General features: G+C 38.5%; 1 protein-coding gene across 1 annotated transcript in view; it reads left to right on the forward strand.

Moving 5' to 3' along the window:
- Positions 1–27,385, forward strand: part of Mnat1 (MNAT1, CDK activating kinase assembly factor) — a 108,850-nt gene that overhangs the window by 55,282 nt on the left and 26,183 nt on the right. The window contains exon 6 of the mRNA XM_026778433.1: positions 545–666. Within this exon, the coding sequence (XP_026634234.1) occupies positions 545–666 (122 nt within the window). The remainder of the gene's footprint in view (positions 1–544; positions 667–27,385) is intronic.

Here is a 27,385-nt window from a genome sequence, read left to right on the forward strand (position 1 = left end):
TATGCTTATATTTTGATTAGCTCTATGGATACTAAAAAATAGTACTGATTAAGGCAATATTTTGCATTTATTGGTGGATTTCATTTTCCTCCACTAAATTTCCTCATTATAATTTCATTTTCCTTCATAAATTGTATGACTGGATGTTATAGAATGTGCTTTGTGATGAAATGTGTTTTACCCACAGAATCATAAGCCTGATAGCTATTTTTTAATTTTTAAAATATTTTATTTTATATTTTAAATTATCTGTATATGTGTGGCAGTGTGTGGAATGTGCATGTAAGTGCAGCAGCTTCAGAGACGAGGAGAGGGCATTGGATCCTCTGGAGCTGGGGTGACAGGCATTTGTGAGCTGCCCAACATGGGCACTGGGAATTGAACTTAGGTCCTTTACAGGAGCTGCAAATGATCTTCACTGCTGTGCTCTTTTCAGCCCCTAATGACTGTTCTTTTTAACAGAGAAATTTACTTCATCTTTAAAATTAGTACAAATAACAATATGAAAATACTGTTAAAATGTATGTCCTCCATTACTCTTTAGGGTCAGCAGATTTCTTTAGCACCGATCCAGAAACTTGAAGAGGCTCTCTATGAGTACCAGCCCCTGCAGATAGAGACCTGTGGACCTCAGGTTCCCGAGCTGGAGATGTTAGGAAGACTTGGGTAAGCATCAGAAGCACTTTCCATAGAGAGGAGCTGATGTAACGGACATTCTGTTTTTCTTAGGGTTGCTTTACAAAACTTAATCCCATTTCTTAAAAGTCAGTAGTACTACGTTGATTTCTATTTAACATCTTGACTTTTCAGTGTATGTGCTAGATTCTTGAGGTTAGGGCTGAAAGCAGTTCTCTTTGTGAGGCTGGCATTTGCAGCCATAGCTGAGTGACTGGTTTAGCTTACCACTTGTTTGAGTTAAGGATTACCTCAGTAAATAATAGGTCAATAAAAATTTTAATTCAGCATCTTCCATAAAAATTGGGAGATTTAATCACTTCTTTTATCTATATCGAAACCACATTTATGAGAGCTGAGCCACAAAATATTTTGTCAGTAGGTGAAATATAGGACTGCATGAGGTCTCAAAGGATATAGTGTATGCATGTATTCTTTTGGAAAGTGAATTGAGATCATGGCTTTTGTGAATAATGCAGACAGTCTCTCCTGGGAGCAAATGGGGTCTGTATTCCGTTGGGAAGGCCAGACGCAGATGAGCTAGGTGGAGGAAGTCATGGTTCCGTCTGGGTGTTCAGTGTAAACTGTTGAATAGGAGACTGATTCAGGAATAATGTGAAAGGGAAGAACACACACAGTGAGGCCACATGATTAACACCAGCGAGTCCATCAGCAGAGACTGGGAACAGGAAAACCTACGGTGTCCTCCAGTTAAAACCTACACCTAAGGATGGTGCACCGTGTTCTACATACGGCTATTGAGGTTCCATAGTAGCCTAAAGTAAAAATGGCATACCATTTAATTATTTGGTATTGGGTAGCTCTTAAGGATAGATAAAATTTAGTTCTGTCTTCTCTTAAAGTCCTACAACCTCCAATGTGAAGTCAACAGAACAGGAAAATCTAAAACTCCCCTTGAGGTAACAAATTTATTAAATAATTGTCCTATACACTAAAAGTTAAAGCCGAATGAGATAAGATAAGCATGTATTTTAGGGAGAGTGTGTCTGTGCATATGTGTGTGCTGCTGCGTGTCTATGTGTGTGTGTGTGTGTGTGTGTGTGTGTGTAGGCCAGAGGTGACCAGAAGGAGCTGTCTGCATTGTTTTCTGAGACAAGATACCTCACTGGGACCTGGGAATCGCGGGTCAGGCTAGCCTGTCATCACCTCCCTCCACTGTGGGTTACTAGCAGGTACAGCCACATCTGGATTATACCTGTCATCACCTCCGCAGTGAGTTCCTAGCAGGTACGACCACATCTGGATTGTGACATGTGTTCTAGTGATTCAACTCAGATCCCCATGCTCACATGTCAAGCACTTTATTCACTGAGATATTATCCTTCTGCCCCAAGAATATTATATTTTATGACATAGAAACCTTACATGTAACACAGATGTTGGGTTAGAAAGTCTTTGCCTGAATTACCAACAGCCAGAACTATCATTTTCATCTTTCCTTAGAATCTTTCATGTCAATAAAGATTAGGTGTTTAAAATAATGCTGCTTCTGTTAAAGAGTTTAACATTTTCTAATAAATTTGTTACAAAAGCTACATTGATGAGATCATGGAAATGATCATGGCTTATTACATGGAAAGTTAAAATGTTTTGGATAAAAAAAAATACTTATTGAGAGAGAGAGAGAGAGAGAGAGAGAGAGAGAGAGAGAGAGAGAGAGAGAGAACACCACAGCACCACAGTGCCAGTGGGTGGGGGTTCAGTTCTCTTCTCCCACCTTGGATTCAGGTCATCAGCTTTGGCACAGGCACCTTTGTCCTCTAAGCCATCTCAGTGACTTCAGAGTAGCAGTGAAAGGAGAAGAAGGAGAAGAAAGTTTGCTGTTGTCACATCTGCACATTGTCATTGTGAGAGTGTGCTATAAAACCAAGGAGAGATACCAAAAAAATAACAAAAGAAACCAGGAATAATTAGCAGTACAGACAATAACAGAAAACAATGGGTTCATAAAAGTTGCAATTAGAACAAGGAAAATGGCTCCTCAGTTAAAGAGCATGCAAGATCATGAAGTCTAGAGTTAAGACTCCCAGGTATTAGGTAAATGCAGATGGGTATGGTAACCCGCTTGTAATTCCAGCCTCAGAAGGCATACATAAGGAATCCCTGAACAATCTGACTAATGGGACTAACCATATTGGCAAGCTCTGGAGTTCACTGAAAGACCCTGCCCATTGAATAAGGTAGAAGGGTGATTGGATGATTTTTGACATCAACATTTGACCTCCACGTATTTGTAGACCCACATGTAAACATTTACACACACACACACACACACACACACACACACACACACACACACACACCCATGTGCCACAGCCACATACATGAAAATGGGAAAATAAAATGTCTAGTGAAGGAAAAGTAGGAAAAGAAAAATAGTAAGGAAAATATAGAAAGTAGCCTTATAACAGATATAATCTTAATGATATCAGGAGTTATCAGATGGAGAGATGGTGCAGCAGTTAAGAGCTCTTGTTGCTCTTACAGCGGACCCTCGTTGGGTTGCTAGCCCCCAAATTGGATTGTGAGCCACCTACCTGTGCATCTGGTGTCTACAGGTACTGACACAAGGATGCATATACATATACTCAGGTATACACACATGCACATACAATTAATAAACAAATCTTTCAAAAAATGTTAAATGTAAATGTCTTAACTAGGCAGTAGAAATTTCTGTAATGATGTAAATGCTGTAGGTCTATACTGCCCAGTGTGGTGACCACTGGTCACTTTCTACTGAGCACTTAAATTGTGTCTCATGTAGCCAAAGAACTCAATTTAAAATGTTATTGAATTTTATTAAGTGTTAAAAGTTTGAGTTTTTAAGATCTGGATTTTATTATTTAATTTCACTATTACCTCTTCAAATATTTCTTCATCCTTGTTTTCTGTTTTTACTACACCTCTGATTTCATGTTAAACCCTTTAAATGACCATTTTAAAGGTGAGGTAACAGATATATACAGTAGTCTACCTTAACAAATTTTAGTGGACAATTAATTTAGTATTGTTAAGTATTTTCATATTGTTGTGCAGCCAACCGTCTGTACTGTCTATCTCCAGAACTTTTCATTTTGCAAAACTGAAACTGTATTAAACACGATACCCTAATCCCTCTTCCTCTCAGTGCTTTTTTGTCTCTGCAGTCTGACTACTCTTAAGTACCTCATAAATGGAATCATATAGAATCTAGAATCTGTCTTTAGTGGATGGCTTAGTTCACATAGATAGCATCATGTCCTCAAACGTCTGTCCTGTTGAGATGTATAACAGGCCTTTTCAAGTTAAATAGTGGCATGTTGTCTATGTATATACCTCTTTATCCACTCGTCTCTCTCTCTCTCTGGGCATTTGAGTTGTTTATATCTCTGGGTTATTATAAATAGTGTTTCTGTGAACCTGGGTGTTCAGTTAGGGTGTTTATTATAGGTGCCCTGCTTTCATTGCTTTTAGATGATATCCAAAGTAAGGTTGTTGGGTCATTTGCTAGTTAGCTTTTAGTTTTTGTATGAGGAACTTCCATCCTGTTCTCCACCAAAGCTGAGCTATTTTCCCTAAGAACATATTACCAGTATTCCATTTTTTTTTATTATTCCTACAAGCACTTGCTGTGTAATAGTAACTATATGAGTGATTGCAGGTGGGCACGCATTACACTTGCAGTGGATGTTTCCAAAGTAATGAGTTGACTATGTTTCAATGTTCAGTGGCCATATGATGTGAGATTTCCCCTCTGTATACTGTGAATATGTTTTATTACTACTGGTTAATAAACAAGCTGCTTTGGCCTATGGTAGGGCAGAATATAGGTAGGCAGGAAAACCAAACTGAATGCAGGGAGAAAGAAGGCAGAGCCAGGGAGATGCCATGTAGCTGCCCAAAGAGAAAGACTCTAGAACCTTACCAGTAAGCCACAGCCTCGTGGCAATACACAGATTAATAGAAATTGAGTTAATTTAAGATGTAAGAGCTAACTAGGATTATATCTGAACCATGGCCAAACAGTGTTGTGATTATTTGGGTCTGGGAAGCCGGGAAATAAATGCTCAGTCTCTGATTAGAGCCATGTGAATATCTCCTTTTAAAAATATGTTGTTATTTAGTATTGTGTGTGCATACACACTCTTGCATATGTGCTTACACATGGAAGTCAGAGGACAGTTTTCGAGACAGGGTTTCTCTGTGGCTTTGGAGCCTGTCCTGGAACTAGCTCTTGTAGACCAGGCTGGTCTCGAACTCACAGAGATCCGCCTGCCTCTGCCTCCCGAGTGCTGGGATTAAAGGCGTGCGCCACCATCGCCCGGCTCAGAGGACAGTTTTCTGAAGCTGATTCTTTTCTTTGTCCTAGTGGGTCCCTGGGACTAAACCCAGATAGGCAGGGACCCTTACCAGCTGAATCATCTTGCTGGCCCACATATTTTACATTTATTTTTATTGAGTACATTTATACATGTGTTAGTATACTTGCAGAGTATTTAAAAAATTAATAGCAAATGGTCTTTATATTTCTAGGTAGTTGCTTAAAGTAGTATTTAGAAAAGGCTGATTCTTGGTTCTTAAATTTGTTTTAAATGCATTAGTTCAGGTTTTTATTAATGAAATAATTGATAGTAATCTAGAATGTCTTAAAACATTGTTACTTAAAAATGAGAATTTAAAGATTCATTAAACTATAAATTTACATATATATACTTTGTGTGTACATTCCCATGAGTTTTGACAAATGCATAGCATGTATAGCCACAAATAAAATCATGCCATTGACTGCTTTGTCTGGTGGTGGTGGCGGCACACACCGTTAGCCTCAGCACTTGGAAGGCAGAGGCAAATGGATCTCTATGAGTTCAAGGCCAGCCTGGTCTACAGATTGAGTTTCAGGACAGCTAGAGCTACACAGAGAAACGCCATCTCAAAAAACAAAAGCAACAACAATAGAAAGGAATTTTCAGGCACCTAACTATTGCTAATGTCTTCAAGGTAGAGTATGACAGGTACTATTTCTAGTCAAGGGCTTTACTTGTTGGTTGTAAGATGTGATTTCCTTTAAAACAGACAAACAATTTTTAAGTATACTACTTATTTAAGATAATATAAAGTCCTTGGAAGCATCATAAAATCAAAAATATAGGCAAACAAAAATTACAAAAATAATTGAAGTATGTGTATGTATTAACATAATTTATATTATACTTTATTGTGGTCATTGAAGTATTTTAAGCTAGCTTAGTCTCTCTCTCTCTCTCTCTCTCTCTCTCTCTCTCTCTCTCTCTCTCATATCTCTCTCTCATATCTGTTTTTGTTGGTATTTGAATTAGAAGTCAACTCACTCATCACCACACATCACCATGAACCTTTGTGTCTTAGCTTCTGGTCTGACTGTAGTCTGGTACTCTTTAAGTCTCTTTTTATGCAATCATGGAAAAATATGTTTCTGCTTGAAGCAGTTGTCAAACAAGCGTCTTTCATCAACAGTCAGACACAGGGCAGCTGAAGGAAGCTGTTTAGTCTAGAGTAAATGCTCACGAGATTTCAAGGTCACTAAGGAAATGTAATTATGCAGTCTGTTCCAGAATCATATTTTTGTAGTTAAGACTTTAACAATATTAAATCATAATGCTAATTAAAAATATGTAATGAGATATATTCTAAAATTAATCTCAGAAAAGCAGCTCCCGTAATAAATTAACACAGTGAAATACAGTTGTTTTTTTTTTAACTAGGACTCCAAAGAAGCAAGTTCAGTAGAAAATTTGTTAGCCCCTTTAGACGCTATAAGATTTTCATTGGAAAATGAAACTTTTTAGTATTTTCAAGTTTTTTGAGAAGCAGTGAACTTTTTTAGCAGTAACTTTGTTTTGTTGTTCACTTGTTTATCACTCAGCAGATTATGACGTATTTACTTGTGGGACAATTTACTGTGTTAGGTGCCAAGAAAATAGCAATGAACAAAACAGAAGAAAATACCTCTTAATATTCTGGACTAAAACTAACAATAAAAATACATTATCAGATCTGTTAGTGGATTGGGTTTTTTTTGTTTTTTATTTATTTTTTTATATTTATTTATTTATTAAAGATTTCTGTCTCTTCCCCACCACCGCCTCCCATTTCCCTCCCCCTCCCTCAATCAAGTCCCCCTCCCTCGTCAGCCCAAAGAGCAATCAGGGTTCCCTGATCTGTGGGAAGTCCAAGGACCACCCACCTCCATCCAGGTCTAGTAAGGTGAGCATCCAAACTGCCCAGGCTCCCACAAAGCCAGTACGTGCAGTAGGATCAGAAACCCATTGCCATTGTTCTTGAGTTCTCAGTAGTGTCTTTTTGTTTTGTTTTGTTTTGTTTTTTTGAGACTGTTTCTCTGTAGCTTTGGAGCCTGTCCTGGAGCTAGCTCTTGTAGATCAGGCTGGCCTCGAACTCACAGGAGTGCTGGGATTAAAGGTGTGCTCCACCACCGCCCAGCTCTGTTAGTGGATTGTTTAGCCAGAGCTTTCTACTGCCAAAGAACCAACAAGGATACACAGTTTGCGGATGAGATCTCTATTGGGAATAGGCTCCTATGATGGTGGAGTACCAAACCTAGCAGAAGAACAATTCACTGAGTCTTCAGAACTGAGAACAGTGCAGTTGATTTGAGTCTTGGTGTGAGGCCAAAAGCCTGAGAATGAGCAGGTGGGACATGATGGAGTTGATAACAGGGTTCAAGTCCTGATGGCAAGACTTGAGAACCTGGACTTCTGGCATCTGAAGATAGAAGATAGATGTCTTTGTTCCAGCGTAGAATGAACTTGCCTTCTTTGATTTTCTTCCTAGTTTGAGCTGGTTATTGGGTGAGGTGAATCTTCTGTACTCAGACTGCTGATTGAAATGTTCATTTCTTCTGAAAACACTCCTACAGAATTTCCTGTAAGGGATTGTGTTTTTGAAAGGAAAATCACCAATAAAATGGTAAAATGTGTATTATTTGACCACCAGGGCTTGCTTTTCATTCTGAAATATTTCAGGGTAGGAGAAGCGTCTATTTCTGTTGTACTTTGTATTTGCTTGGAGATATTTTAGGTAATATTTCAATGCCTATTACCATTCTTGGTTTCTGTATTCCTGAACATAATCTTTCTCTCCCTAACTGTGCCTCCTCCTACCTCCTCACACTCTCTTCTTTGACAGCTTCTCAATATGGTATTCCAAGCTGACCTGACTCACAGTCCTCCTGCCTCTGCCTCCCGAATGCTTACTAAACAGGCATGTATCAACATATCCAGCTTTTACTTTTGCAGTTCTGGAGCTCTAGAGCATTGCTAAGAAACTGTCATTCTTCCTCAGGAAGACTTGTATTTGAAGGCTTTATCTTTCATTTGGTTAAAGTTAAGATGTTAAGGCTTGGTGTTAACTCTGTCCTTTTCTTGACTCTGAAAGTGGCTTTGTTTGCTACACATAATTTACCCAATCTTCTTCAAAGCTTCAGTGTATACAGTACTGAGGTATTTAAAAATGATGTATTGAGGATTTCTTAATCTTTCATGCTTTCACATTGTAGATTATATCTATGTTTGCTGTTGATTTATTTTTTGAGACAAGATCTCATGTAATCCAAACTGACCTTCAACTCTGCACGTAGTCAAGGATGACCTTGAACTTGATCCTCTTGCTTCCTTCCACCTTTTAAGTGATGGAATTAGAGACTTGAGCCACCACATTTTATGTTTGAGGGACCAAGCTCAGTGCGTTACACTGGTAGGCAAGCACTCTGACAACTGGACCCCCATCCCCAGCTTGTATCCATTTCTGAAAGGGAAGAAAATAGAAAGTAAACTAGTGAAGGATATACTTATTTACTAAATGAATTGTTTTTGTGAAATTTATTTTAGTTGTGTGTATGTGTGTGCATATTGTATCCAGTTACAGAGGATTTTGATGTAAAATAACCCGCTAGTTATGGTGTGAACCATTTGGGAAGTACAGATTTAGACAAGAAGCACAGAGCACAGTGTACTGCATGATTGTTCTCAGGCCGAGGTATCTTACTGCTGGAGAACAGAGGTGAACATAGGCAGGCAGACAGAGACGGCCTCTGCTTTCCCACATTGTAAAGCAGATACCACAGTCCTCCACAGGAAAAGTGGTTATCCCTACCATATCCTTACCAATGAACCCTTTTCGACAACGTTTTTTTTCCCCAAGACAGATTTTTTGCGTGTGTGTGTAGTCCTGGCTGTTCTGGAACTTACTCTGTAGACCAGGCTGGCCTCGAACTCAGATCCACCTGCCTTGCCTTTTAAAGTTATTTTATGAGTAAACAGTAAAAACAATGCCGGGCGGTGGTGGCGCACGCCTTTAATCCCAGCACTCGGGAGGCAGAGGCAGGCGGATCTCTGTGAGTTCGAGACCAGCCTGGTCTACAGAGCTAGTTCCAGGACAGGCTCCAAAGCCACAGAGAAACCCTGTCTCGAAAAAAACCAAAAAAAAAAAAAAACAAAAACAAAAACAAACAACAGTAAAAACAGTTTTTTTTTTTCAGATAAATTAAGAGGAATTTAAATGGCACACCCAGGTTATTTTTTCTTGTTATGTGTGTTCAGTGTATATAACCAAAACTGACAGTACCTTTGACTGCTAAAGTCTAGATTTCAGTACTTCCCTAGTGATTTTGAAGTTTTTATTACCTCTGGCTCTTGCTGCATTTCTGTGTCAAGATTCCAAATATATAAATAATAACATTTAGCTTTTATCATTATCTTTTACTCTTCTGTGACATCAAAATTCAGTACTTTGTAAAATAAAAATGGTTTAGTGAGATCACACCAAGCCATTACAGTATCTGACACACAAAAGGAGCTTGCAACTGCCATTGCTTGTTCAATAATTATAAGAGACTCTCATTTTTAGGCTTATGAACATTAATTGAAAGGATTAATCCAATTAATTGCTCATTCTTCTGTGATTTTCTTTCTTTCCTAGAAGTCTGTATGTACACATACTACACACTTGCCTAGAGCATCTAAAAATGATATTAAGCTCTTTATGGTAACCAGCCATTATGAGAAGTAGACAAATGTTGATATCTATCCATTAGCAGGGTGATGAGTTCTTGCCTCTAATTACTATGGAATAAAGTCCATCCTGTTTAATGGCTACTCAGAGCATAGACTGTGCAGGGTGTAGGCAGTTTGAATGGGTTGGCAGTTCTTTTAGGTTCTTACTGAGAAATAGACCCCATTGATTACAGATTAGCATGTGGGGTTCATTCAGGGATGAGAGATATGCTCTGAAATTGAATTGTCATGGTTGGATAGTCTACAAATTTATCAAAAATCATAGAATCGTACACTTCAAATATATTAGCACCCAAGAGACAGAGACAGGTTGATCTCTGTGAGTCCCAGGCCTGCCTGGTGTATGTAGGAATTTCTAGACCAGCCAAGATTATACAGTGAGCCCCTGTGTCAATACCTTCCCAATGCCTGATATTAGTGGGCTGGGGAGAGATCCAGTGAGTGAAATACAAGCTGCACAGAATGAGGGCCTTGGTTTGCGGCCCCAGTAACCATGTCAAAAGCTGGGCATAGCGGATTTTTTGAGGTGTGGGGATGTTTTGCTTTCTTGGTTTTAGGGGTGTGTTTTTAGATTCCTGTTTGTTTTTTGAAAAAGAACTTAAAGTTGGATGAGTAGGGAGGGAGAGAGGATTTGGAAGAACTTGGGAGATGGGGAGAATATAATCAGAATATATTTAAATACAAAAATATAATACAAAGAAGGCATATTTAAAAAATATGTTAACAAGCTCCTTTTGTGGGTCAGATACTGTAATGGCTTGATATGATGTCACTAAACATCACAGCTACCTTAAGGTGGGGTATTCACATTTAGTTAAACCTATATTCTAACATCTGCTTATAAAACAAAATAGGTTTTGTTTTTTATATAGCCTGAGGGTTGAAGTGTTAAGGATTAATGGTACCTCTCACATAGCAGTACGTAGTATCATATAAGTAGCAGAAAAGCAATTGAATAAGTAAAATATATGTATGTGTATTTCCCTATCATCTATCTATGCATCTATTTATCTATCTAAATAGTATCTGAATCTAAACTTAAAGCTGTTATGATTTTATTATTGCAATGACCTAAAAGAGTATATTGTGGCAGCAAAAATACTGACTGTTGTCTATTTGTAAAGGTGTACACACTGATATGTTGATGTTGTAGTGAGGAGAGGGCCCGCTTGTTTGTCGCAGCCACCCGGCTAGCTTAGCCCCGAAATAACCACACAGAAATTGTATTAATTAAAACACTGCTTGGCCTATTATCTCTAGCTTCTTATTGGCTAACTCTCACATCTTGGTTTAACCCATTTCTATTAATCTGTATATTGCCACGTGGCTGTGGTTTACTGGCAAGTTTCTAACCGGCATCCATCTGAGGCAGGAATCCATGGCTTCTCCCCTTACTCTGTTCTTCTTCCTCCCAGCATTCAGTTCTGTCTTCTCCTCCTACCTAGGTTCTGCCCTATCAAAAGGCCAAGGCAGTTTCTTTATTTATTAACCAATGAAAGCAGCACATAAACGAAGGACTTCCTACACCATGTTGAAGTAAAATCCCCCATCCTGGGTTGGGGGGGAGGTGGAAAATGATAGAGGAAGGCCCTCAGTGTTGACCTCTGAGTGTATAGTTGGGCGCATCCATAAACATGTGCACAGACATGCATACAACACACACACACACACACACACACACACACACACACACTATTAGTAGTTCACTGTATTTTTTAGCTTGACAAGGTTCACCTGATATCTGATAAGTAAATATCTGAGGTATTTACTTACATGATTATTTTTATCCTCATAACTATAGCTGAACAGGTTCCCTCATCTTTTTTATGGTTTATTTAGTAATAGTCAAATGTCTTCCTTTGGCATTGTTCTTCTTTATTATTGTGAGCTAAGAACAAAATTCTAAATTAAGTGTATCTTCTGAAAGCTTAAATGTCTTTATACCCTCTTAGGTGCAGTACTTTGAGTAATAATTTTTCAGGACATCAGAATTGGTGTAATTGCTACGAATCATCGCTGTTGCATCATCCTTTAAGTGATTCCATCGTGCTTTCACCCTTACTGCTTTGACTTCTGTTCCATTTTGTTTTGTTTTAACATTGTGGGAAATAATTGAAATAATTTCTAAGATAATAAAACATGTTTCAACCTATAATAAAAATAAGATCACTAGGACCCCGTAATGTTTCTTATGTCAATAAAGGGATCCACAGGGCGTACGTGTCAGCTTGAGTAGCTTTACATAAAATAAGCTTACATCTTCACACACACAATATAAGTATAGGGCTTGATGAGCTTTATAAGCATAAGCAAGGTAACAAATGTATATATGAACTCTTCAAGTTTTCTGCTGTCCCTGTGATTTTTTTCCTTCTAAACTCTCAGTTCCCCACCAGGAAACCAACTAATATGCTTTCTGAATTACACGTTCATTTACAGTGCTTAACATTTTGTACAGATGAAATGATAATAGATGCATTCGCTTCTGACTTGTATGGGTCAGTATAGAATACTTACTTTGACATTAATCTATGCTGTAGTGTATATCTGTGACTCATTAGTTTTGATTGTACAGTAGCGTCCCATTGTGTATATACTACAGTTTATCTCTCACTTGCTGACCGGTGTTTGAATTGTTTCCAAGTTTCTCTGCAGTCAGTTCTGATCTTTTAAATAAATCTGATAGGAATATCCCTATCAGAATATGCATACTTGCTTTCTTTGATGTGAATACCTAGGAGTAGAAGAGTGCACCATTTATAGGTATTTATATAAGCTTTTAAGAAACTCACAGCTGTTTTCCAAGGGGGTTACATCATTTTATGTCCCCCTCCTCCCCTCTGTGGTCTCTAAGGTCCAGTTACCTCATTTGTTGGCACTTGATACAGTTAATCTTTTCAAAAAGATAGCTGTTTTAATAGCTGGGTGGTGGTATTGTGTTTTAAAGTCTGTTTCACTGGTGATTGACTACTCTGAGAATTTCTCCCTGTGTTTGCTGCTTTTTTTGTTTTTTTCTGATCAAGTGTTTGCTCAGATCTTTTATCCATTTTGCAGATGGGTTGTTTGTCTTTTTTGTTGTTGTTGTTGTTTTTCGAGACAGGGTTTCTCTGTGGTTTGGAGCCTGTCCTGGAACTAGCTCTGTAGACCAGGCTGGTCTCGAACTCACAGAGATCCGCCTGCCTCTGCCTCCCGAGTGCTGGGATTAAAGGCGTGCGCCACCACCACCTGGCGGTTGTTTGTCTTTTTATTGAGAGGTGTTGGTCTGTTGTAGATTTAAGATGGCTGATACGATTGGCAAGCATGCCTTCTCTGTCTCTGGCTTCTCAGTTCCTAAGTGTTCTTTGGAAGAGCACAAACTTCAATTTCGATTGAGTCCATTTTATCTAGCTTTATTTTCCCTTTTATGACTTAGGCTTTACATGTTACATCTATGAAATTTCTCCCTGAATCAAAGTCAAAATAATTTCTTTTAGACACTTTATTATTGCCTTGGGTTTAACATCATTTATGTCTGTGATCCTGGTTCCTTTCAGCGATTTGGGATGTTTAGTAGTTTTTGTCTGTTTTGTTGAAGACAGTTCTTTCTCCACTGAATTACATCTGTGCCCTAGTGAGAGATCAGGTGACTATAGGTGTGTTTGCTAATGATCCTAGAGTCATGCTGTCCTGATTACTTTGGTTTTATAATAACTCTGAATATTGAAAAAAGTCTTGTAATTTTTGTTTTATTTGGGAGGGTGTTGGCTGGATTTTGTTTGTATTTTATATTTTGTTATTTTAACTTTCTTCATAAACTCATGCAAATTTTAGGGTCAGCATCTACATTACTATAAAAAGGTAGGCTAGACTTAAAAACAAAACATCACCAACAAACAAACAAACACAGGCCTTTTACAGGTGCAGTAATTCCTGCCTGTTACCCCAGGAGGCAGAGATGGAAGGAATTCGTGCATAATGAGTTGGAGGCTAGCTTGGGCCAGAAATCGAGACCATCTCTGCCCACTGGTGATGCTAGAGCAGTTTTTGATTTGTAAAGCAGTTGGTAATACAGAGAACATACACATTATTTCATGCACACAGCCTGCTTCGTTTCCCTAACAACTAACATTGGTATGGTATGTTTGTAAGAATTAATCAGTATTGATTTATTTTTATTAACTAAAATTCCTACTTTAGATTTCCTTAGTTTAACCTGATACTTTTTCTGATCCAGTTTCCTACTAGAGTTCCCTTTCGTAATGAGATCAGAGTTATACTTGCTCATGAGGTCTACCATAGATATCGGTTACCATTTTTATCATATCGGGATTATGTATATTGTTAGCTGTGTGTAGCGGTGCACGCTTTTAATCCCAGCTCTTGGGAGGGGGAAGCAGGCAGATCTCTGTGAGTCCGAGGCCAGGTTGGTCTACATAGTGAGTTCCAGGATAGCCAGAGCTGCAAAGTCAGACCATTTCTCAAGGAAAACCAAACAGCAAGTACAAAGAGTATCTATTTTGTCAGCATGTCCTAGTGCATTCGGTAGCCACTTTGATACCCAGGCTGAGGAAGTGTTGAGCTTCTCAGAAGCAAAATTACACTTACCCCCTTCTCTCAGACTTCAGGTTGGGGAGTTATTCTCCACTTTCTTGGTAGTGCAGTATCGATTATCTATGCAAATTACTTGTAATTCTGCATGTGAGGGTGTGTCTGTCTGTCATATTTCTGTATAGACACCAGAGGTTGATTTGTCTCCCTCAGTGATTCTCCACCTTATTTTTTGAGGCAGAGTCTCTCACTAAACCTGGAACTCACTGATTGAACCCAGCTGGTTTGCTCCATATATCTCCCACCTCCGCCTTCCAGGAGCTGCGGTCACACCAGCTTTTACATGAGTACAGGCAATCCAAACTCAGGCCCTTGTTCTTGTGCGGCAGGCACTCTGCCATCGGCTAGTTCCCATCCCAATCTTTGCCTTTATTAGTTAGCTAATTAATAAATTAGTTAGATATTTTTGACTACCAAATACTTGTGTATGCTTCTTTTACATTTTTGGCTACCATCAGTTTAGTGACCATTGCCATTCCTTCATCATAGTATTGTTGAATGAGTTGCATCTTAGTGTATAAGGAGATATGAAAAACAGAAGCTGTAGTTTGTAGATACAGTCTCTCTTTGAACTCTGTGTCTGTTACTATGTTGAACTGATAGTGGAGTTTATTTTCATTAATTTTTCACTTCCTAATTGAAAGATTGGGATCACAAACTGGGATTCAGTTGTCCATATTTGCTCTGTCTTGAAATATTCATACCATCTTAAGAAACACTTTCAAGTAGAGATAATCTTTTTAAAATCAGGTTTGTAGAAACTGTATTTCTGTTTAAAAAGACTAAAGAAAAGGCTAGAAAAGGGGCCTGGAGATTGAGTTGGTAGAAGTGATTAGATATGTGTCATTGGCTGATGACTTTACCCTTTCAAATAGAAACCATGCAGGATCTTGACTGACGTACTCTTAATTTCTGTGGATCATGGTCTGTGGTTTTCAACTTGGTCTGTTCCCTTTCTTTCTCCTTGTTAGGTAGAATTCATTTGTTAATTTCTACAAGTCTTTCTACCATGAGTTTTTTTTTTAACTAAATGAAACATAAGAAACATTAATAAAAACAGAAAGAGAAACACTAGAAATTCCGAATTTTATGTGAGCTATGGGAAATTGTTGCTCATATTTTTGGAAATAGATATTATGACAGTATAAATTTGAAAGAAGCAGTGAGCATCATGTGACAGTGCACGTAAGCTGTTTGTACTTATCTTGCAACCGTAGATGTTAAATAAGTTCATTGGTTTTTCCCTCCCATTAAAGGAAATATGAAGTCATTACTGGAAAAGTTTGACATATAAGTAAATAGGAGGAAAAATAGCCCATGATTTTAGTATTGCCCCCCTTCCTCTGTGTGAATTCATAAGCTGTAAGTGGTTTCTGCCCTGGTAACAGTTGCCCACAAACCCTTTGCTTTTTTTCTTAGAGCTTTATTAAGCATTTTCTGCTTTCCTCCTGGTTTGGGGTCTGCTCTGCCTTAGGCTGGGAATCCAGTGTTGCCACTTTCAAACAAGCAGCCCTTAAGTGCAAACCAGGCATTTCTGCTAAGTCCTGAGTCCCCAAAATAGTCACTATTCTGACTGCCCCCCTCCCCTTGGTTTTTCTACATAACTAGTTTAAATGTAAAAACATAAATCCTAAAGAGTGGGAGTGGAAGACAGGGATGGTTTTCATTTGGGACAATTTCCTGTGAAATGTGGTTCTAAACAAGGCCCATATTTACACAAGTGAACATAGCTTTATTTAGAGTGGTATAGTCAGCACAATTTAAAGTGATTTAATTTCACATTTTGGTCATTGGTATTTAATGTTTTCATGGCAAATATGTCTAATAACAGTAGTTAAAGTTTGAAATATTTTTGAGTAATTTTACATTAGAAATACCAACTAAATCAACTCTGTAGTAACAAATGTCGGAAAAAATTAATTATTTTCTGCTGCCACTGCAAAATCAATTGTGCAACTGTTCTTTTTAACTGACTTTCACATTACTGCGTTCTAAACACAGCACTCCTGTAACTTGTCAGGAGCAGGTTTTGGTTAATAGATATTTTCAGTGATGTAATGGGAACTTTTGGCAGTGAGTCAGAATATAATGGACTGTGATTAATGTTTTAATAAGTACTTTTCTATTGCTCATGATGTAGAGGAGAAATGGTTTCCTGCTTAAATTGATAGGAGAATAGCAGGTGTGCATACGATTTTTTTAAATGGAATATTTTTCTTAGGTTAACATTAATATTTTAATGTGGTTCAGTTCATTGTCATTGTGTGTGTGTGTGTATTCACAGACATACATATATATTCACACGGAGACCTAAAATTGTTGTGTTTGGACTCTTCCTTTGTTCCAATGCTCTAATTTTAGTATGTTTTGCTCTTGGCTCCTAGGATAAAGTCTAAGGGAATAAAGGATCTGCCTAAAGTGTGTGGTTTAGGGTATGAGTCATGTGCCACACTGGAAAAAACAGTGAATTAAAAAACTTTCTCAGAGGTTCACTCTCGAGGCCAGGGAGATTTATAGCCAAATAGAGTAATGATCATGACTCCCAATTGGAAAGGCCATCAGCTGGACCTATGAACTCAATAAAGTGCAGAGATTTGGAGAGTTAAGCTTTTTGATTTTGTCAATCTTGGAATCCAAGTGAGTGAAGACAAACAGGGAGAGACTCTGCTTTGCCACACTTGGGGGCTTCATTTACAGCTTGCTCTTAATTTTTTGTTTGTAATTTAATTTTCACAATTTCTGTACAATAGATACTTATTATAGGTGAAGTGTCTTAGGGCCAAATAGAGTCCACTGGCCATGGGCTGCAGATACCTTCTGCTAGATGTTTGTATATAAAACTTCTTTTGTTCAAATGTGTACTTTTCAAAAGAGTTTTTGGTTTTCAGAGAGTCTCAGCGATCCTGATTTTAATTTTTAAAAAGTTTGGATTAGTAAATCTTAAACTTTGCCTATCTAGGAACCACTAGAACTGGATTGGTCAGCATCACCTTCAGGGTTTTTAATTTAGCTAGACTTGTGTGGGGTTCTCAGAATTTGTATTTCTGACAATAAATGGTGTTGATGTTGCTGATTAGGGACTACTGTAAATGTCACTGGTGCAGTTTTGGTAAATAAGCATCTAGAATTCTCCAGACTGTATCCCAGATTCCAGAGGAAATCTGGGATACTGACCTGCTTTCAGATTGTCCTGTTTAATGATGAGTTTAAAACACTATTAGTTGTTTGCCATCTTTCTTGTTCTATCCAGTGCACTGTTTAAGGCATTCTGTATTTTAACTTATTTGTCCAGTTTTTTATCTAGACTATTGTCTATTTGTTGCTTTTTTTGTAGCTTTTAAATTTTTTTTATTTTATTTTTTTATTTATTAAGGATTTCTGCCTCCTCCCCGCCAACGCCTCCCATTTCCCTCCCCCTCCCCCATCAAGTCCCTCTCCCTCATCAGCTTGAAGAGCAATCAGGGTTCCCTGATCTGTGGGAAGTCCAAGGACCGCCCACCTCCATTCAGGTCTAGTAAGGTGAACATACAAACTGCCTAGGCTCCCCCAAAGCCAGTATGTGCAGTAGGATCAAAAACCCATTGCCATTGTTCTTGAGTTCTCTGTAGTCCTCATTGTCCGCTATGTTCAGCAAGTCCGGTTTTATCCCATGCTTTTTGCAGACCCAGGCCAGCTGGCCTTGGTGAATTCCGGATAGAACATCCTCATTGTCTCAGTGTGTGGGTGTACCCCTCACAGTCCTGAGTTCCTTGCTCGTGCTCCCTCTCCTTCTGCTCCTGATTTGGACCTTGAGATTTCTGTCCGGTGCTCCAATGTGGGTCTCTGTCTCTGTCTCCTTTCATCGCCTGATGAAGGTTAATATTCAGGAGGATGCCTATATGTTTGTCTTTGGATTCACCTTCTTATTCAGCTTCTCTAGGATTGCGAATTATAAGCTCAATGTCCTTTATTTACGGCTAGAAACCAAATATTAGTGAGTATATCCCATGTTCCTCTTTTTGGGTCTGGCTTACCTCACTCAGGATAGTGTTTTCTATTTCCATCCATTTGTACACAAAGTTCAAGAAGTCCTTGTTTTTTACTGCTGAGTAATACTCTAATATGTATATATCCCATACTTTCTTCATCCATTCTTCCATTGTTGCTTTTATATTTTATTTTAATTTAAATATTCTGATCATGTGTATGTGTGTGTTGTGTATATGTGTGCAAGTGTATATGTTCCCATATGTGGGCACATGGGTATATGTAGGTCTAAGGTTGACATTGCGAGTCTTGCTAGAATGTTCTTCACCTTATTCATTGAGGTTAGGTATCTGACTTGACCCCATGGATATGGCTAGTCTAGTTAGCTAGATTGACTGTAGGATCGCCCATCTCTACTTCTGAGCCCTGGAATTACAGGCAGACCAGCCACCACACTCACCATGCAATTATATTGGGGTTGGAGATCTGAACTCCGGTTCTATGCTTGTCACTTACATGGCAAGCAATTTAGTTGCTGAACCATCTCCCTGGCCCTGTGTTTGTTGCTTTTATAGAGTCTTGATAAATTTGTGTGCAGGTAATATCTTCCATTTGTTCTACTGGTAAAAAATCCCTGCACTGCAGGATATATTTTTAAGGTCTGGCTGAAGTAATTTTATAATGAATATAATTACTTACTATAAAAGTAAGAAGTTTGAAAAATGAAACAAAAAAACTTATCTGAGAAAGTAAGTGTTTTTTCCTCTAGCTGGTTCCAGTAGTTGTTTGTTTGTTTGAGTCAGAGTCTTTCTACATAGCCCTGACTGTCCTGGAACTCACTAGGAGGACCAGGCTGACTTCAGGCTCACAGAAATGTACCTGCCTCTGCCTCCTGAGAGCTGGGATTGAAAGTGTGCATTACCCCACCTGATGATAGGGTCCAGTAGTTTTCATTTTGTTTTTAATGATGAAAATTTGTTAAGCAAATATATTTTGTAAATTAAAACGAGGTATTTTAATTTTTGTAATCCTAATCAGACTTCAACAGAGTAATGATAATTATTTTTATTTAATTGTTTTAAAGGCATTTGCCATAAACATTATTGATACGTCACTGTTGGGGAATATTATTTTTAAGGTGTGTGACTTTTGTTTATGTTGCATTTGTTTGAGTCTGTGAAGCTGTGATTCTTTGCCTGTCTAAAACACCTGATGGTCTAATAAAGAGCTGAAGTGCCAATAGCAAGGCAGGAGCAAGGATAGGTGGTGCTGACAGGCAGGAAGAATAAATAGAAGGAGAACCGAGGAGAAAGAGGAACAGGGGAATGAGAAGAGGACATCAGGGTTCAGTCACCCAGCTACACAGCAAGCCTCTGAGAAGAAAGTAAAGGAAGGTATACGGAATAGAGAAAGATAAAAGCCCAGAGGCAAAAGGTGGTCGGGATAATTTAAGAAAATCTGGCAGGAAACAAGCCAAGATAAGGCTGGGCATTTATAAATAAGAATAACCCTCTGTATGCGATTTGTTTGGGAGCTGGGTGGTGGGGCCCCCAAAAACCGAAAGAGTAAAACATCATATATCACATACATGGGAAAATTAAAGTTTGCCTCCCAACTTGTAGCACTAGGTATGTGTTGGTATCAAAGAATTATCCTGCCTTAGTGCTTATTTTTGCCTGAATGTAGCAAACTGGTACAGGTGGAGGTAAGATATAATTTCCTTTGCACTTATTCCTATAGTAAGCAAAGTTTAAATCTAGATTAGATAGGTAGGTAGGTAGTAGGTAGATACATAGGTAGGTAGGTAGGTAGGTAGGTAGTAGGTAGATAGATAGATAGATAGATAGATAGATAGATAGATAGATAGATAGATAGATAGAGATTCTAAGATCATAGAGAGAAAAAATAATCTGAATGAGAGACTCAGAAATGTGGTCATTGATACTTTTCGTTATTGGGCATATTGGGAACAGCAAAGGTGACTGAGTGAAAAAATTGACAACTGGGACTCAGGTTGAAGTAGGTAGTAGATCAAATTCCATGTGTTCTGTTGCACGCCTGTATCTAGAACACATAGCCGAGACTCAAATGAGTTCCTGTTCAGATGGTAACTAGTGGAATTAAAGGTGTGTGCCACCACTGCCTGGCCTGTATGACTGATTAGTGTGGCTGCTGTGCCTTCTGAACTTCGGGCAAGCTTTATTTATTAAAACATAGTAATATACCACTGTACAAACTGTAAAATTATTTTTTATAGTTACTCCCTAACTGTAATTTTGCTACTGTCTATCTGTTTTCCAGTGGTCTTAGGTGGCTCCTATAAAAGAGTTTTTTATCTCCCCAAAGGGATTGTGACCCACAAGGTGAGAATCTCTAGTCTGTTTTGTGATTCCATGGATCTAACTCTGGTTGTCAGGTTTTGTGGCTAATAATACCTTTCCTCTCTGAGCCACTTTGTTGGCTCACTTCACAGTCTCCTGAGGCACAGATGATTGGGAAATAACTCTTTAAACTGAGAATTTAATATGTACAATCAGAGAGGTAGTACCCCGTACCATGAGTCTTTCTTGTGAAGTACATGAAATACGGTGATGTGGGCAAGGATTATGACCTGTCAGCCATGGCTCCTCTCTCAACAGCTGATATACCAGAGAGAGTCTGTCATGTAAACAGAGTAGCATGATGCTGGGGAGGCTCAGGCAGGCACCACCATAACATGGACACTGGAGCTCTGATTTCAGGGGTCAGTGAGTGCTAGCAGCATGCGCAGACCACTCCTTAGAGGAAGACTGAGAAACCGCGGAGATGGGGGAAAGCCAGATTCCAAAGACTGTTTGAGATGAGAGAGAAAGTTCAATCTAACAGGAGAACAGGGTCCTAGTAGAGAACATCACAGCTACTTAGGACCAGATCACAGAGAATCTAGCAAGAGAACAGGGCTTCTGGCAGAGAATGTCACAGCTACTTAGGACCAGATCACAGAGAATCTGATTTTCTGTAACACTCTCTGCTCCCTTTCATGAGTATACTAACTCAAAGTAGAAACCCACGGCTATTTCTATAACTAAACTCCACAAACAAGTACTCTTTATGAGTGGGGAGCTGTTAAGGTTGCCATAGCTGGGGTAGTCAGCTTTATGTTTTAAAAGGTATTTAAGGGATATATGTTTGAAAAGCCAAGATTTTTTTTAAAAAAAAAATGCTCAAGTAAGAGAAATCTAAGCACTAAACATATGCTTGAGAGGATAAATTTAGGAGATTTCAAATGCTCCATCTGTAGGGCTCAGGAGTTGGCTGCAGGTAAAGACGGACAAGGAGGAAGCCAGGGCTTTTATCTTGACTGTCTGGGTGGCTCTCCAACACCTTCCACAGAGACAAGGCTCCCTGTTTTGCACGGTCTCCAGAATGTACAGTAGACACACATCTTTGTGCGCTAGTGCAATAGACATCTGAATGACCGGGGCAGCTGCTGTGGGCTCCCTTCTCAGTCTGCTGGGATGAGCATTGCATTTATTCTGCCGCCAGAGAACACATGCAGCTGCCGCATCCCGCTGATGCACTGCCACCACTTTCCACAGCTGCTAGATTGAATCAAAATAGGCAGTTTGGCAGAGTCTGTGCCGCCGAAGCTTGCTCTCCACACTGGGTGTGTTAACTCAAGGATTTGATTAATCATATTTTGGGGGGGCTTTTTAAAAAGTTGATCCTAGATGTATGTTAAATTATCATAACTGGAATTGTGATACCCAGAGTAGAGTGCTTGTCTGTAAATAGGAAACCTCAAAGTCTGTTTTCCAAATATCAGTGAACTCATTACTTACTCTCCAGACACCCAGCAGACTGTGTAAATTTTCTCTTCAGCTGTTAAAGGACCTATGAGTGTTGTTAGTACACTGGATAGCTTGTGCTTAACCCTTCACTGTTTCTAGAATATTTGTAGTTCTTACCAATTTTGTTGTTCCCAATTTCACATTGTAAGAATATCTTTTCCATCAGTTTTGTATTTAATTATAAAGCCCTCTTTCCTCAGTGTATACATGTTTATTTCTGCTTTGTACAAATGCCTTGGGTCTTCCTGTCTACAAAAACATTTTCTTCTTTGCTTTTCTTCATCTTTTATTTTGATTCACTGCTGGTGATTTCAGGAGAGCAAAAGTTAGACTATTTTTGCTCCAGTGATTAACACATTGATGAGTAGATTATTTAATCATGTTGATTGTCACATTGTTATCTTGAGTGATTTGTCACTGTGTTTGTTTGTGCTTGCTGTGAATCTTAAATAAATGTGCCATTTTAATAAAATACTCAGTCAGTGGCATAGAATATTTTGTTGTACGAGATTGACATTCCTTGGTGATCATCTTTCCTTCTGCTTCTGTTTTCATTAATTTGTGCAGACTAGTATGGTCTGGAATAGTTTTAGAGCCAGTCCGGGTCATATTTGTGTCTGAAATAATCCAGTCCAGTCATTTGGTGTGTTTTCACCTCTATAAGCTTAGCTTAATGTTTAAAATCGTAGCTTGATTTTGGAAAGAGGCCAATTTATTGGAATCCCCAATAAATGCCTTTTGGCTGTTGTTAGTTTTTGATGATTGGTGTATTATTTTTTTAATCACCCATGCCTCTTTTGTTGCTCTTTGCTTGTTTGTTTGAGACAGGGTCTCACTATCTAGCCTTGACTGACTTAGACCTTACTATGTAGACCAGGCTAGCCATGAACTCACAGAGATCCACCAGCCTCTGCCTCCCGAGTTTGGGATTGTGCTGTCACCCCGCATGCTCATCCTTTGTCTTTTAAGTTGTCCTGCTCCCACACACTGTTTATTAAGCAGAAAACAGGAAAGAGACCCCCTTTTCATTCATATAGTCATCTCCATTTCCCACTTCTACTTCTTCCTTTATTCCTTTTTAAAACACAGATGCTTCAAACTGCTCTGCTATTACTCCCTGTAGCAACCGGGTAAAATAATTTCCTTACCAAGAAGCATACAGGTACTATTCTTATCCCGTCTGCTTCCCTGCCCTCCTCCCCCTTTTCTCCCTTACTACAACATTATTACATAAAAACAATTTTACTTAGGTTTCGTTAAAGTCCCCCTTTTGTTTGTTTCTTTTAAAGGCAGAATTTTTCAATATAGCTGTGTCTGGCCTGAGAATTGCTATTTAATCCAGGCAGACTCCAAATTTACAGAGCTCTTCCTGCCTCTGCCTCCCAGGTGCTAGATTAACAATGTGTTCTATCATGACCAGGGTTTTTCTTATAACATATTTAAGATTAATACATCATTATTTTGTAAACGTGTATGATTGTTCATCCGCATGCACATCTCTGTACCATGTACATACAGTACCCATGGAAACCAGAAGAAGGCACTGGATTCCCTGGAACTGGAGTTAAAGGAAGTCGCGCTGGAAATGAACCTGGGTCTGCTCCAAGAGCAGCAAGTTCTCTTAAGCCCTGAGTTACATCGTGCCTGTTTTTTCTTCTATAGCTGACACTTAAAATTAGACTGAAAACTTAGTTTAATTTTTTTATATTTCATAAAATGTGTTTCATGTTTTAGGTTTTTTTAAGCACATTTTTAGAGCTATTTAGTTTTAATGTTTTCCAGTTGTCTTAGGTGTTCGCTGTTGCTGTGTCTTAGATGTGCTGTGCATCTCTCAGGACTGTCATTTCACTTCCTGTAGAATTTCACTTGTTTTTTTAAGTTACTAGTTTTTAAGAACCTCATTTGTTTATTTTGAATGTGAGGGCACACAAACCATAGATAACTTGTGGAACTCAAAAGACAATTTTTTGAAATCTATTTTTTCTTTCTCCCATGTGGACCTTGGGCAAGCGCATTTTAGCTTTCCACTTTAATTAAATATGTGCATATCTCTCATTAGCATCATATACTCAATAATTCTATTCTTCACCCTTGGCATTAATTCTCAAGAACAGTTAAATGTGATGGTGATTTTGTCAGTGATGTTTCTGTTGCTCTCCATAAGATATCACGACTAAGGCAATTTGTGGGAGTTCATTTTGGTTCCAGAGGGATAAGAGTGTGGAGGAGGCAGCAGATATGATGGCAGAAATGGGAAGTTTAAAGATTACATCTTCTACCAGGGTGAGGCTCTAAATTCTCCAAGCTGACTGCCAGGACCAGCATCTGCCAGCACAACTGTACCACCTCCCCGAGCAGCACTTCAACTGGAACTATTTTATATAAGACAAAGCTACGAGACAGTGGCCAAAAGAAAGCCCTGTCTCGGATTACAGATCAGACAAGGACATAGCAAAGGCTGACTTCTCATAACCTTTTAAGCTATTCTGTATCTTATGATTAATATTTAATATTAAATCACAAAATGATAGAGTTTTGTTTAAGATTACTGTTATATTTGCAAAGTCAAGTTTTCTAAACCTATTTAGATTGTGACACAGCATGTAGGACAATAATACTAATATTTAACTACTTATAAAGAACTGTGTCCTCTGATCTGACACATGGCTTTAGGATGGTAAATTCTAGAGCGCAGCGTAAGAGATAATGACAAACTGCATGATTATTGTGTGCTTTAAATGAGTGGTAGTGGTGTTTAAAGTGATAGTACATAAGAGTCAGCCATGGAAGTGTTTAAATTCTGTTCGTAATTTCTCCTAAGTTTCTCCAATAGTAAAAAATAAAACAAAAGAAAAAGGTTAAAATTGTATAGTTCTGAGCTCAATTTTTCAAGTCTTTTTTTTCTTTGATTTCTTTTTAAAGTCTTAGACTTTAGTCACCCTGCCTCTGTTGAAAAATTCCAAAGCTATGTATTGCTAAAAGTAAGAGGGGCTGGAAAGACAGCACAGTGTTTAAGAGCACTCGCTGATTTTCCAGAGGACCCAACTTTTGTTCCAGCACTTGTGTTATGCAGTTTACAACCAAGGCATCTGATGCCCTCTTCTGGCCTCTGTGCGCAACTGTGTTCTTGTGCATATACTCTCCAGATATGTACCCATAAATGCTGAGTGCCAGTAACTTAATGACATTGTAGTTACTCAAATGGATGCAGAGGTTTTAATTCTGTTTTCATGGTAATTAGTACTATTTCATATGGTGCCTCAATAACAATGGTGAATTTAACAAATCAAAAACCCATTCAGTTGTGTAACTGATTTGTTTCTCATCTGAAAATATTTCTATGAATAGTCCATTTCTTTGATCTCTTAGTGTCTGTGACAGAGGAAATCATATTTACCAAGTAATATGCTTTCTTTAAAACACAAAGTCATGTTTTGTACTTAAAATGACGAAATAAAGCTTTCTTGTTAAATATTTATACAATTTAAAATAGTTTCTGGTAAGAGGTATTACAAGAATATTATCCATATTACTTAATAATTCTTTGGTTGACTTAGAATAGGCATTTTTAACATTATTAAAAGTTAATATTCCTATATTCAAAGATACAGAGTAAGTTAGTTCAAATCTTTTCCACACATGGGTAAAATTACTTTGAATCTATGAAAATACTTTAGGCCAACAGACCCATACGTAATAAATAGTCTGTGTGTTTGAAATAGTCATCAATAACTTTTCACTAACAGTTTAACCAGAAAAACTCTTTTGTTTTCCTTTGACAATTGTTTCTTATTCAGTAGTCATAATATAGGAACTTGTTTTTCTGAACTTCTAAAATGTCTTCCAGAAGTACTCTGTAACAGGTGCTAACTTGATGGGAATCTGTAGAAAGAACTATGGTACTTTGAATGTGATGTTCTCCACAGTCTTCTGCATTTGAAGACCTGGTCCTTAGTTGATGGCCATGTTTGACAGTTTCAGAGGTATGCCTTGCTGCAGGAAGTATGTCACTGGGAGTGAGCTTTGGAAATTCAAACCCTGATGTTGTTCTAAGTGTGCTGTCTACTTCCTGTTTGAGATGTGCAATCTTGTTCCTCCAGTCACTGTACCTGCCTGCTGCCCTGCTTCCCCACTGTGACTGTACCGGTCTCTGATCCCTCTGGAACCATAAGTCTTAAATAACCCTTCCTTCTGTACATTGCTGCAGTCATGGTGTTCTCCTACAGTAATAGGAGGACAGAGCTGGCACTGAGAGTGCGTGACACACCTGAGCGTTCTGTTTTGTCTGAAAGTTTGGACTAGAAGAGTGGTTGGAGACACTCTAAGCAGAGCTTAATAGGCCATCCTTGTAGGAGAGTTATGTGGACAGTGGAGGCCCAGCTCAAGGTCCTGGAGGGGAACAACAATGTTAGCAGCTGGGCTTGAGACCAAGTTTTGTGATACTTTGGCAAAGACTGTGGTTACTTTCTGCTTCTGTCCTAGGAACTTGTCTCAGACTAAATTTAAAAGTAATGGACCAATTTCTTGGGTGTCGGTCATTTTAAGGAAGCCTAATAGTAACTCTACTCCATGGTCATTAACAATCACTCTTATTCAGGTCTACAATGAAAAAAAAGCAAACGAGGCAGAAAGAAATAGAAAATGTAAAGTTTGAAGGGAAAAAGAGCACCAGGAAACTTAACATTGCAGCCAGGGTTTGTGCTGTAGGAAGTAAGGTGACTGAAGAGAGGCTTAATTAAAATGACAGTTAAAAGTTTATAAGAAATAACCATTTATATAATTGCAATTTGTGTCAGATCTTGAGTTTAAACTGTGACTAACATGTGTGTTGTATCAATGGAGAAACTATCGAAGTCAGGCTTAAAATGAGCTTTGGTTGCAGATAAAGTTTCACTATCCAGACAACAGAATTCACTCAGCATAAAACCTAAACCTAAGTAGGCATTCTCTATCTCTTGGTCTCTGTTGAGTACACCAAATAATTATGGTTTATTTATTCTCTTTCTGCTGATGTAGAAACATTTCCCCATCATTAAAGGAACATAGGTGATCCAATATAACTGTAAATTTATGCCAGAATTATTTTGGGCCAGGCAGTGGTGGCGCACGCCTTTAATCCCAGCACTCGGGAGGCAGAGGCAGGCAGATCTCTGTGAGTTCGAGACCAGCCTGGTCTACAAGAGCTAGTTTCAGGACAGGCTCCAAAACCACAGAGAAACTCTGTCTCGAAAAACCAAAAAAAACAAAAAAAAACAA

The sequence above is a fragment of the Microtus ochrogaster genome, chromosome 1 (genome assembly GCF_000317375.1).
Source record: "Microtus ochrogaster isolate Prairie Vole_2 chromosome 1, MicOch1.0, whole genome shotgun sequence".
Lineage (NCBI taxonomy): Eukaryota > Metazoa > Chordata > Mammalia > Rodentia > Cricetidae > Microtus > Microtus ochrogaster.